Source organism: Lolium perenne, chromosome 7 (assembly GCF_019359855.2).
Source record: "Lolium perenne isolate Kyuss_39 chromosome 7, Kyuss_2.0, whole genome shotgun sequence".
NCBI lineage: Eukaryota > Viridiplantae > Streptophyta > Magnoliopsida > Poales > Poaceae > Lolium > Lolium perenne.
In genome coordinates this window covers 23874342-23887487 of record NC_067250.2, presented here as the reverse complement: position 1 = coordinate 23887487, position 13146 = coordinate 23874342, and the positions used below count along the sequence as shown (strand labels likewise).

Genomic DNA, 13146 nt, shown 5'->3' with positions numbered 1-13146 from the left:
GATGGCAGTTTTGATACTGCTATTTTACAAAAAAGATATCACGCTAATGGTTAACCGCCTAATGGTTAACCGCCCCTGGTATTTGGCGGCAGTTGGAAGCGCAACTTGTTAAACAGCCAGGTGCCCTGCTCCGACGAGGCCGGCCACTTGGCGGGCCAAGATTCTCCCGCTTGAGCGTACAAAACGCCATGAAACCGACGGTGCTACCCAGGTACAAGGAACCGACCAAGCAAAGAGCAACTGTCGTGCCTCTCCAGTCTCACAGGCAGCAGCAGAGTGTCGCTTACAATGCTAAAGATCTAGAGGACCAACAGACACAACAAACGGTGAGTAGTGACGGCTGAATTCCGAGCGTGATGTACACAGGTAAATGGTCTGCATGTAGCAGTACCAACGCGGTACCAACTTGTCCCACTTGACCTTGATTTTCGTGACCACTGAATGTCTGAATGCTACCGCAGGCGCTGCAGGTTCAGTTGCTCCGGCCTTCTTTGAATCGGATTCATGCATGTCTCCATGTCGCTGGCTTATCCGCTTCTTCCACGATGTTCCAGATACTTCTACCAAGCAAGCAACAGATCCTACTCGGAGTCTCGGACTGCTCTTTTCCACTTCACCTCTATATAAGCCGATGTGCTAAGCGAAGAACACACTCTTTCTTGGTCAGAGATTCAGTTGTCAAGAAGCTGCCACCTGAAACAACAAAGTATTCCTCCCGACCTAAGAGCGTGATGTGCGGAGGAAAGCTCCTCCCGAACGACCACGGCAAGGGCCGTCGTCCCGGCCAAGTCCTGCCGGCGGGGAAGAGGAAAATGCGCGACAACAGGCCCGCCGATGAGGATACTCATGACTGGGAGGCCGCCTTCCGGCAGTTCATGGACGACGACGACGACGACGACGACATTGAGCCGTTCTTGACAGGTTTGCCTGCACATCAGTTCTCTGCTGCGAGCCTGCGACTCAACAGTAAGTTGTTCGGTTCAGTTTCCATGATGCGTCTTCTCTCTATGCAGGAGTCATGGCGGAGTCCTGCAAGCAGGCGCACCGTTCGCCGCCTTCCGGGAGAAGTGGCAGCAAGAAGAAAATGCGCGTCAGCAGGCTCGTGGATGAGGACACTCGTGACTGGGAGGCCGCCTTCCGGGAGTTCATGGACAATGACGACGACGACATTGAGCCGTTCTTTACAGGTTTGCTTGCACATCACTTTGCTGCTACGTCTCAACACAGCAGGAATTTTCGATGCAGTTAGTGATGTGTGTTCTCTCATCTCTGTATGCAGGGGTCATGGCGGAGTCCTGCAAGCTCGAGCACTGTTCGCCGGCCATTGTGAGGCCGAAGCGGCGCAGGGCGAGCCCCAGCCACCCGTACCGCGGCATCCGGCAGCGGGCGTGGGGGAGGTGGTCGGCGGAGATACGCGACCCCACGAAGGGCGTCCGCGTCTGGATTGGCACCTTCGACACCGCCGAGGACGCCGCGCGCGCCTACGACGCCGAGGCGCGGCGCATCCACGGTAGGAAGGCTAGGATCAATTTTCCAGCCGGCACGGCGGCGCCGGCGTCGTACAGTGATCATCCCGGGCCGTCTCATCGCAGCACCATCGGCGGCAAGGGCAGCGTGGTCAGCGCGACGGAGAGCTTCTCCACGTGGTCGTCGTCGTCGTCCGAGGCCTCCAGTACCTCCCCGTCCGACGCGCGGATTCTGTTGGAGTGCTGCTCGGACGACGTGATGGAGAGCCTCCTCGCCGGCTCTTCCGACAGCATGGACTTCTGGAGCTTCCTTCTCCCGAGTAACAACTACTAGCATAGCATGGAGTTAATTAACATGTACTGTATCTAGAAAAAAAAAGGGACTAGCATTCCCTAGATGCATATGTTCAAATCCTACGAATTTTAAGGAACAGCATTCGCTTTCAGTAATACGATGTGTGTACAGTAGAATAAATTCAGCAAGTTGTGCCACTTGTTCTTCATTTTCCTATCATTTTCGGAGATTTTGTAACGTCTGGCCTGTGCCTGTAAATTATGTAGTAAAATATTGTGCGTGGTTGAATCGTTCGAGATGGCCATGGATGCTTCCATAGCGTAATTTTATTTGCAGCGAGGTTGTGAGGTCTGCTCACTCATGTATAGGGTTACAAAAAGACTCATCAAATAATTTTGGGTAGTTTATTTTGGTCAATCCAACGGTCCAGATTGGCAATACTATGTCAGATCTAGATGGACTGTAGCCCAATAGAGTAACACATATAGCCTATAATTTCTGAAATTTCAAAGACCATCATATTGACAGCTTGGAGATAGCTTTGGAGAGAAAATTTAGTCTCACATTACTAATTAGAAGAGAGTTGGAGTTATTTATAAGGGATGTTGTTCTAGTCCTTATAAGTGAGTGAGAAGAGAAGAGTCCTCGCGCACTCCTCCTCCTCCTTCGCTGCACGTATCACCACGCCACGCCATGAATCGCACGCGCGCCACGTTTGGTGACTCGAGTTCGAGTTCGAAACTGTTTTTGTAGAAGCTAATTTTTTTTGTGCACCAACTGAGTTGGGTATGTGTCGACCATATATGTGTGTCCATGCTCGCCGCGTGTCCCTAACTTTCCACCCTGTCCCAGGCTATACCAGAAGACATAACAGATCTGGAGTACTCCACTCTTCTCTATCTCTCTCGCGTCAAGTTCCTTTTGTTGCGCCGTTCTCTAGTTTTCTCCATCCCGACGGCTGCATGCACGATCGTCTTGGAGAGTAGGCCTCTGAAACCCCATCCTTCGAGACCCTGCACCGGGAGGCGGGCGATAAGTTTTTGGGGAGCATCTCGATGCGAATGCTGATACATCTCAAATGTATCCACTTTTCCAAGCACTTTGCTCGAAGATTTGCTCCGGAATCTCATCATACTTGGATAACAACTGCTGAATTTGATGCTGTTTTTAGCAAAGTCTCGTTTTTGTTAGCTTTCGCATAAATAAAATCGGTAAAAAATACCGGGGAGTTTGTCATGAAAAGAGAGGGCCCGGAGCTTTGGATCACGAGAGGGGAGCCACGAGGCCCAAACGGAGCCAGGTGGCGTGCCCACCTTCATAGGGCGCGCCACCAGGGCCCGTTTGGCCCTCGGACGTCGTCTCGCCTCCCCCTTTGCGTGTGCCTTATATACCATGAAAACATACCCTGCCAGGAGGAGACGGTGTTTCACGAAACAGAGCGACGTCGAGACCACGATCTTCATTTCGGGGACTAGATTGATCCTGCTCTCTGATCAATACTATTGTAAAGCATATGAGATGAATAAAGTGACTCAAAGCAATGGTCTATAGTTTGCTAACAAAAAGATAATGACTAAACAACTGAATCATATAGCAAAAACTTTTCATGAATAGTACTTTCAAGACAAGCATCAAAAAGTCTTGCATAAGAGTTAACTCATAAAGCAATAGATTCTTAATAAGAGGTTTTGAAGCAACATAAAGGAAGATTTAAGTTTCAGCAATTGCTTTCAACTTTCAACATGTATATCTCATGGATAATTGTCAACACAAAGTAATATGATGAGTGCAATAAGTAAACATGTAAGAATCAATGCACACAGTTGACACAAGTGTTTGCTTCTAAGATAGAAAGAAGTAGGTAAACTGACTCAACATAAAGTAAAAGAAGGGCCCTTCGTAGAGGGAAGCAGGGATTAAATCATGTGCTAGAGCTTTTCAAGTTTTGAAATCATATAGAGAGCATAAAAATAAAGTTTTGAGAGGTTTTTGTTGTTGTCAACGAATGGTAGTGGGCACTCTAACCCCCTTGTCAAACATACTTTCAAAGAGCGGCTCCCATGAAGGACGTTACCTCTACCAGCAAGGTAGATCATCCCTCTTCTCTTTTGTTTACACATGTATTTTAGTTTTATTTATAGATGACACTCCTCCCAACCTTTTGCTTTCACAAGCCATGGCTAACCGAATCCTCGGGTGCCTTCCAACATTTCACATACCATGGAGGAGTGTCTATTGCAAAATTAAGTTGCTTTCTGATAAATCAGGGCAAAACATGTGAAGAGAATTATTAATGAAAGTTAATTAATTGGGGCTAGGCACCCCGTTGCCAGCTCTTTTTGCAAAATTATTGGATAAGCGGATGTATATGCCACTAGTCCATTGGTGAAAGTCTACCCAACAAGATTGAAAAATAAAACACCACATACTTCCTCATGAGCTATAAAACATTGACACAAATAAGGAGTAATAAAGTTTTGAATTGTTTAAAGGTAGCACATGAAGTATTTACTTGGAATGACAGAAAAAATACCACATAGTAGGTAGTTATGGTGGGCACAAATGGCATAGGTTTTGGCTCAAGGTTTTGGATGCACGAGAAGCATTCCCTCTCAGTACAAGGCTTTGGCTAGCAAGGTTGTTTGAAGCAAACACAAGTATAAACCGGTACAACAAAACTTACATAAGAACATATTGCAAGCATTATAAGACTCTACACTGTCTTCCTTGTTGCTCAAACACTTTTACCAGAAAATATATAGACCTTAGAGAGACCAATCATGCAAACCAAATTTCAACAAGTTCTACGGTAGTTCTCCACTAATAGATTTAAACTACATGATGCAAGAGCTTAAACATGATCTACTTGAGAGCTCAAAACAATTTCAAAGTATCAAATTATCCAAGACAATATACCAATTACCACATGAAGAATTTTCTGTTTCCAATAAAATAACAATAAGTGCAGCGGCTTTCAGCTTTCGCCATGAACATGAAAGATAAAAAGAAGAACACAAGTGTTCAAATGAAAAAGCGGAGCGTGTCTCTCTCCCACACAAGCATGTTAGGATCCGATTTATTAAGAAAACTTAAAATAACAAACGAGAATAAAAGCACACGGGCGCTCCAAATAAAGTACATAAGATGTGACAGAATTAAAATATAGTTTCACTAGAGGTGACCTGATAAGTTGTTGATGAAGAAGGGGATGCCTTGGGCATCCCCAAGCTTAGACGCTTTAGTATTCTTGAAATATGCAGAGATGATCACGGGGGTATCCCCAAGCTTAGACTTTTCACTCTTCTTGATCATATTATATCATCCTCCTCTCTTGATCCTTGAAAACTTCCTTCACACCAAACTCAAAGCAATCTCATTAGAGGGTTAGTGCATAATCAAAAATTCACATGTTCAGCAAGGACACAATCATTCCCAACACTTCTGGACATTACCCAAGGCTACTGAAATTTAATGGAGCAAAGAAATCTACTCAAACACAGTAAAAGAGGCAATGCGAAATAAAAGGCAGAATCTTTCAAAACAGAACAGTCCGTAAAGACGAATTTTTTCGAGGCACTTAACATGCTCAGATGGAAAAGCTCCAATTGAACGAAAGTTGCGTACATATCTGAGGATTACTCATGATTTTTTTCAGGATTTTACGATTCATCTACAAAGAGAAAAACTCAAATTCGTGATAGCTAAAAATCTGTTTTTGCGCAGAAATCCAAATCTAGTATCAACTTTCTATCAAAGAATTTACTTGGCACAACAATGCAAGAAAATAAAGATACAAAGGTATTGCTACAGTAGTAACAAGCACCTTGACTCAAATATAAAACAAAAATTGCAGAAATAAAATAATGGGTTGTCTCCCATAAGCACTTTTCTTTAACGCCTTTCAGCTAGGCGCAGAAAGTGAAAATCAAGTAACATCAAGAGAAGAAGCATCAACATCATGAGCAAGACTATCAACCTTAGAAGCAAGAACATCAATTTTACCAAATTTTTACTCAACAAATTTGTTAAAAGCAGTTTGTGTACTAATAAATTCTTTAAGCATGACTTCAAGATCAGAGGGTACACTCCTACTATTGTTGTAAGAATTACCATAACCATTACCACTATTAGAAGGATATGGCCTATAGTTGTTGTTACCAAAATTATTCCTATAAGCATTGTTGAATTTTTTTTTTAATGAAGTTCACATCAACATGCTCTTCTTGAGCAACCAATGAATCTAAAGGAACATTATTAGGATCAACATGAGATTTACCATTAACAAGCATAGACATAATAACATCAATCTTATCACTCAACAGAATTTACCTTCTTATCTTGAGGAGTTCTTTCAATGTGCCATTCAGAGTAGTTGATCATCATATCATCAAGAAGCTTTGTTGCAGCACCCAAAGTGATGGACATAAAAGTACCTCCAGCAGCTGAATTCAATAGGTTACTTGAAGAAAAATTTAATCCTGCATAAAAGGTTTGGATGATCATGCAAGTAGTTAGTCCATGGGTGGGGAAATTCTTTACCAAAGATTTCATTCTCTCCCATGCTTGGGCAACATATTCATTATCCAATTGCTTAAAATTCATAATGCTACTTCTCAAAGATATAATTTTAGCAGGAGGATAATATTTTCCAATGAAAGCATCTTTACATTTAGTTCATGAACTAATACTATTTTTAGGCAAAGATAGCAACCAATCTTTAGCTCTTCCTCTCAAGGAGAAAGAAAACAATTTCAGTTTTATAATATCTCCATCTATATCCTTATACTTTTGCATTTCACAAAGTTCAACAAAATTATTAAGATGGGCAGCAGCATCATCAGTACTAACACCAGAAAATTGCTCTCTCATAACAAGATTTAGTAAAGCAGGTTTAATTTCATAAAATTCTGCTGTAGTAGCAGGTGGAGCAATAGGAGTGCATAGGAAATCATTATTATTTGTGCTAGTGAAGTCACACAACTTAGTGTTCTCAGGAGTATTCATTTTAGCAATAATAAAAATAAATAAAGCAAAACCGAATTAAATAAAGTAAAGCAAGTAACTATTTTTTGTGTGTTTTTGATATAAAGAAAGCAAACAAGACAGAAAATAAAATAAAGCAAGACAATAAACAAAGTAAAGAGATTGGGTGTGAGAGACTCCCCTTGCAGCGTGTCTTGATCTCCCCGGCAACGGCGCCAGAAAAGTAGCTGCTTGTGACGGTAAAGCACACGTCCGTTGGGAACCCCAAGAGGAAGGTATGATAAGTACATCAGCGAGTTTTCCCTCAGTAAGAAACCAAGGTTATCGAACCAGTAGGAGATGTTGTTGGTGAAGGAGTGTAGTGCGGCGCAACACCAGGGATTCCGGCGCCAACGTGGAACCTGCACAACACAATCAAACTACTTTGCCCCAACTTAACAGTGAGGTTGTCAATCTCATCGGCTTGCTGAAAACAAAGGATTAAACGCATGGTGTGGAGAATGATGTTTGCTTGCAGAAAACAAAAGAGAACAATGATTGCAGTAGGTTGTATTTCAGATGTAAAAGAATGGACCGGGGTCCACAGTTCACTAGTGGTGTCTCTCCAATAAGATAAATAACATGTTGGGTAAACAAATTACAGTTGGGCAAAATTGACAAATAGAGAGGGCATAACAATGCACATACATATCATGATGACTACTATGAGATTTAATTAGGGCATTACGACAAAGAACATAGACCGCCATCCAGCATGCATCTATGCCTAAAAAGTCCACCTTCGGGTTAGCATCCGCACCCCTTCCAGTATTAAGTTGCAAACAACAGACAATTGCATTAAGTACTGTGCGTAATGTAATTAATACAAATATCCTTAGACAAAGCATCGATGTTTTATCCCTAGTGGCAACAACACATCAACAACCTTAGAACTTTCTGTCACTGTCCAGATTCAATGGAGGCATGAACCCACTATCGAGCATAAATACTCCCTCTTGGAGTCACAAGTATCAACTTGGCCAGAGCCTCTACTAGCAACGGAGAGCATGCAAGAACATAATCAACACATATATGATAGATCGATAATCAACTTGACATAGTATTCCATATTCATCGGATCCCAACAAACACAACATGTAGCATTACAAATAAATGATCTTGATCATGATAGGCAGCTCACAAGATCTAAACATGATAGCACAAGAGGAGAAGACAACCATCTAGCTACTGCTATGGACCCATAGTCCAAGGATGAACTACTCACGCATCAGTCCGGAGGCGGGCATGATGATGTAGAGCCCTCCGGTGATGATTCTCCTCTCCGGCAGGGTGCCGGAGGAGATCTTCTGAACCCCCCGAGTTAGGGTTGACGGCGGCGGCGTCTCTGGAACTGTTCTGGTATTTTGGCTCTCGGTGCTAGGGTTTTCGGGGACGAAGGAATAAATAGGCGAAGAGGCAGCGTTGGGGGAGCCAGGGGGCTCCCTCCCCACATCACGGCGCGGGGGGCCCCACTGCCACGCCGCCCTATGGTGTGGGCCCCCTGCTGGCCTTCCTCGATTCTTCTTCGGTCTTCTGGAACACTCCGTGGAAAATAGGGCCGTGGGCTTTTGTTTCGTCCAATTCCGAGAATATTTGTAAACTAGCTTTTCTGAAATCAAAAACAGCAGAAAACAGGAACTGACACTGTGGCATCTTGTTAATAGGTTAGTCCCAGAAAATGCATAAAACATTATAAAGTATGAATAAAACATGTAGGTATTGTCATAAAACTAGCATGGAACATAAGAAATTATAGATACGTTGGAGACGTATCACTCTCCACCCCGGAGACAGGGATTTCGAGAGCTTCTTGATCATCACCGCCACCGATATCATCACCAATCACCATGGACTCACTCTCCTTCACCATGAGTGAGTAGTCTCCGTAGCCTTAAGAGGTGGATGTGGTTTGGATGAGATTGATCATGTAATCATCTATATGTATCGAGATTTGAGGTGTATGTCTTCAAGATATTCTTGTATGAGTGTTGGTACACCTTTGCTATGTTTAATACTTGTTACTACTAGGGCCCAAGTGATATGATTTCAGTAATGAATCATATATATGAGGTTGGTATCTATTTGCAAGGTATATTATTACTTGTTATTATGTTGTATTATGTTGACTCTGCTCGATAGACCGGGTCTGAATTCTAAAAGGTTTTGTGGTGTAATTTTTCAGGCCAGGCCGTATGTAACACGCTGAAACACTCATGTCTTGTTCGGTACTTAGGTTTTAAACAGATCAAGCCCCGTCAATCACCATTTTGTAGCCTGTAATCTCGCTGAGTCCACGGGAATCAGAAACACGGCACCAAGCTCGCGTTTTTTCTGGTTTAAATTTGTGGTTACCCGGCAGATCAGGAGGTGATTATAGCCAGTTCTGTTACACCATTGCCCGAATTTGCGGATAGACGGGGATTGGCGTTCAGATCAGCTCCCTTTTTTCTATTCGCCCCATCGATCAGCTATCGTGAATACCTTTCTCAGTTTCTCCTACGTAGGTGAAAATACCCCAACCACCTAAAATACACGCTGATCCATGTCTCGATCACCGAAAACACTTACACGACTGCCGAACGAGGCCTAAGGTAACAGATAGGAAAAACAAGGGGAATATGTGATTGTTCGGGGATTATGTGTGTTCATGAATCTTAATGCTCTGTTTGGGTCTATTCGAAATGGTAATTGCTTATAGTTCCAAGTTGACCCCGGTAAAATGGGCAATCAAGATAAAAGATGTTATACAAATTCTCTTAGTTGATACGTATGATTATATTTAGATCCCACACCTACATACAACTGAATTAGAGATGGATGCTATGTTAGTTGGATTACATTATATGATTAATATCATCCATACATTACCCTCATTGTAACCTCATGCCTACGCTTTTAGCCACTGAAAGTTACATACTACTACTTGAGGTGAAAACTGAAAATCTGCTGCTTTTATTTACTGTTTGCTTTTACTGCTTTGAATCAACTGCTATAAAATCACCACTTGCTTTGTGAGTTTATTGATATACACGTCACAATTGCTAAAATCTTATTGGTATTATTGTGTTCCCTTGAATCAAACTATAAATTTGGGTAATGTACTTCTCATTGAAAATTTCAGCGATCCCCTATACTTGTGGCCATGAACTGCTCGATGCGGTTCGAGTTCTTCCTCGCCAGTTCGTCTGCTTGCTCAACATATCCAGCTACTCCGACTACACCATGGGCGGCATCAACAATGGCCATAGTGATGTTGCTGATGCGTCCTTCTCGGTCACGATGTACCTTGCGCTACTACGGGTGGAAGATGACCAGGGGGTACACCATTCCCCTGTCCCGAAGCGCGATGCCGATCTCCTGCCGTACATTCACCGCCGCCGGGACACTATACCGCCATGGGAGCATGACAAACCCACCTGGGCGGAGGACAACACAATGTGGCAACCGGTTTTCAAGGCGTAGCATGATGTGGAGCTATCAATGACGTACGACCCCTACGGCAGGCCATATAACCGCCTCGGTTACCAGGCATTCTGGGACAACAAGAACTTCAACGCCTTGATCGCTGTGCACGGCTACAAGCCGCCACCAAGGCGGGTTTCACGCAAGCTGCCTAGACTGTACGTCGAGCCAGTCTCGCCTCCGTGTTGCTCGATTATGAAGCTTGCATCTCCACCCCCTCGGCGACGGTCACTCCAAGCCGGACCCGAGCTTGCCTCTGCGTCGCTGGGGCGGTATTATCTTCAGGCCATTGGAGACGCCCTGCCAGCCGCTGACGAGGTATTAACTCGTCAATGCCTACAGATGGTAGACTAGGGTTTCGTTGGATGTAGAGGGCAAGTAGATCACGAAGGTTTCAGCCAAAAAGTACTCGACGATTATGAAACTAGGGTTGTGTTGACAATAGATTCGATCCTCTCTTTGTCCCTCGACTCCCCCTTATATAGGAGGCGGAGCCGAGGGATTCGTAATACACAAGTTACAGAGTCCGGGAGGGTTTCCAACCCGTCCCGCAAGATTACAAGTAGTACTTCCTAATACAACTCTAGCTTTCCTTAATATTAACTTGGGCTTCCGATTCTTCTTATTCTTCAAGTCATGGGCCTTCAGTAAACCCCGGGTACCATCTTCGGCAGGCCCTTGGGAATGCCTATGTCAGTAGCCCCCGAGATTTTGCTTGAATCGAAGAATCAGGGAAAATCTCAAACTTTAATCATTCAATAACTGTTGCTGCCAAAACCCACCGGCGGGCAGCGACAGGCAACACCGTAGAGCCGGGAACAACCTAGGGCTGCGGCTGGCCGAGGTCCCTCCGAGCGACGGCCCGCAAAGCCTTCTGGTACACACGTCCGATGCTGATGCAAGGGCGTGCCACCTGACCTATACCTGGTCAGGAAGGTGATGGAGATGCCTCGCTTAGTTTCCTGCATGGCATACACGTAAACATTAAATACGAGCCTCGATCGGCTCTCAGGTTATCCTGTGAATCGGCTCAGGGAGCCGATCCACCCATGATTCGTACGAGGTGCACGAATATATGGTGGTCCTGCTTGATCAAGATAAAGCTAATGAGATCTACGACGATTTAGGGTTTTCACCGCATAATCGGATCATCCTACTCAGGATTGGGCCTCGCGGCCACGCACGGTGATCATAAGCCGATCCTAGACAAGGCCTAAAAACCAACACGAGGTTGATCCCCGGAACATCCTGTCTAGGACTAGCGAACGACACCCTACGTGCCGCTGGATCCTCCAGCCCCTTGTAAGGCCTAACTATTGCAGATATTAAACTAATCCTTGATGAACAAGGAGCAACCGTAACGGATCAGATCTACTAAATAATGATCAAGCGGGGTGCCGCCCCTACACCTAAGATAGGTGTAAGGGCGGCTAGATATGCAAGGGTTGCACTACGATAGCATGTTACGCGAAGAACTATGCTAACCCTAACACATCTATGATAACTACGTTGCTCGCCATCAAAAAGGCTTCTGTACGAGCAACGCATGAACAACGTGGAGCTTGTGCTGCCTAGATCGCAAGATGCGATCTAGGCAGCATGTTGCTTACCGGTAGAAACCCTCGAGACGAAGGAGTTGGCGATGCGCCGAGATTGATTTGGTTGGTTGAACGTTGGTTGTCGTTTATTCCATAAACCCTAGATACATATTTATAGTCCAGGGGACTTTCTAACGTGGGAATAATCCCCACCGTGCACGATACAAACTCTAACTTCTACCATAATTAAAGATACATGGGCAATCTAGCCCAAACTCTTCGTGCAAGGCCGCTTCAGAGATCTTCCACGTGTAATCTTCCAAGCCCATCTCTCTTACGGCCCACTTCCTGATTTGGCCAAAATCTGGTGATAACACATGCCCCCCTGGTTTTGGTAATGATAATTTCAAAACCACTCTGTTTTTCCTTCGAAGGGTCATGTCGTGGCAGAGCAGACCTGTCGCAGTATTCTTCATCATGATGCCCTGTCTTTCCAGCTTTTCTGCAAAATTCGATAGCTTTGGCATCACTTCCTCGGAAACTGCAATGGCATTAAATTTCCACCAGGCTTCTCATTATTTAACCGTGCCGATTGATTAGCCCACTTCATCCCCTTCCTCTGTTCCAGCCATCGGCACCAAAAAACCCTCTTCCTCTGTAGTGATGCCTTCCTCTTCCTCTGTCTCCTCCGGCCTCTCCCCCCAGTCCTTCTCTTCGAGCGAGCCGGAGTGGAACTCCGACCACGCGCCAGTGGACGACCTGCCTCTGACCGATGGGGAAGAGGACCTCAAGTTCCTCATCGATGGGGAGCTGATAAGCGAAAGTGAAGACGACCTCCATCCTTGGGCGAAACCCACCTCCCCCGACGGGAAGGGGGAAGAAGTAGAGGAAGAGGAAGGAAAAGAGGAGGACGACCCCCCTTCCCCCACTAAGCTTCTGCCGGCCAAGCGATTCCGCGCTTGAGCGGACAGTGAGGACGATGATGATGACGAGGAGGAAAAGGAGGAGGATGAATCCTCCTCCTCCATCGGGTATCCGCCGACCAAGCGCTTCCGTTCCTGGGCGGACAGCGAGGATGATGATGATGACGAGGAAGACGAAGCTCCGGCCAAAGGCTGGGGTAGCAGCGACGAGGAGCTTCCTGGGAACAGCGCCGATGACATCGACAACGGCGATGATGAGGACAGCGACGACTAGTAGAGTAGGACTAGTAGTAGCAGTGCACTAGGCGCTAGATCCTTCTTTTGAGAGCCATCGGCTCTTTCTTGTAAAGCCGCTCCTTTGAATTAATGAAAATTGTTCTTTCAATTAATCCAATTTCATTCCTTCCGCCTGTCATGCCAAGACCGATAGCAACGTATCG

General features: G+C 45.1%; 1 protein-coding gene across 1 annotated transcript; it reads left to right on the top strand.

Moving 5' to 3' along the window:
* Positions 1–125: 125 nt before the first annotated feature.
* On the top strand, positions 126–2051 carry LOC127318093 (uncharacterized). The gene is made up of 4 exons (XM_051348717.2): positions 126–366; positions 462–921; positions 1014–1187; positions 1280–2051. The coding sequence occupies exons 2-4, from the start codon at positions 546–548 to the stop codon at positions 1798–1800; spliced, it is 1071 nt and encodes a 356-aa protein (XP_051204677.1). The 5' UTR covers positions 126–366; positions 462–545; the 3' UTR covers positions 1801–2051.
* Positions 2052–13146: the final 11095 nt, after the last annotated feature.

Excerpts from the sequence above, each read along its gene's own strand:
- LOC127318093 (XM_051348717.2), top strand. The coding sequence starts at position 546 with ATGTTCCAGATACTTCTACCAAGCAAGCAACAGATCCTACTCGGAGTC. Across the intron at positions 922-1,013 it reads CATTGAGCCGTTCTTGACAG|GAGTCATGGCGGAGTCCTGC; the intron begins GTTTGCCTGCAC and ends CTCTCTATGCAG. Across the intron at positions 1,188-1,279 it reads CATTGAGCCGTTCTTTACAG|GGGTCATGGCGGAGTCCTGC; the intron begins GTTTGCTTGCAC and ends CTCTGTATGCAG.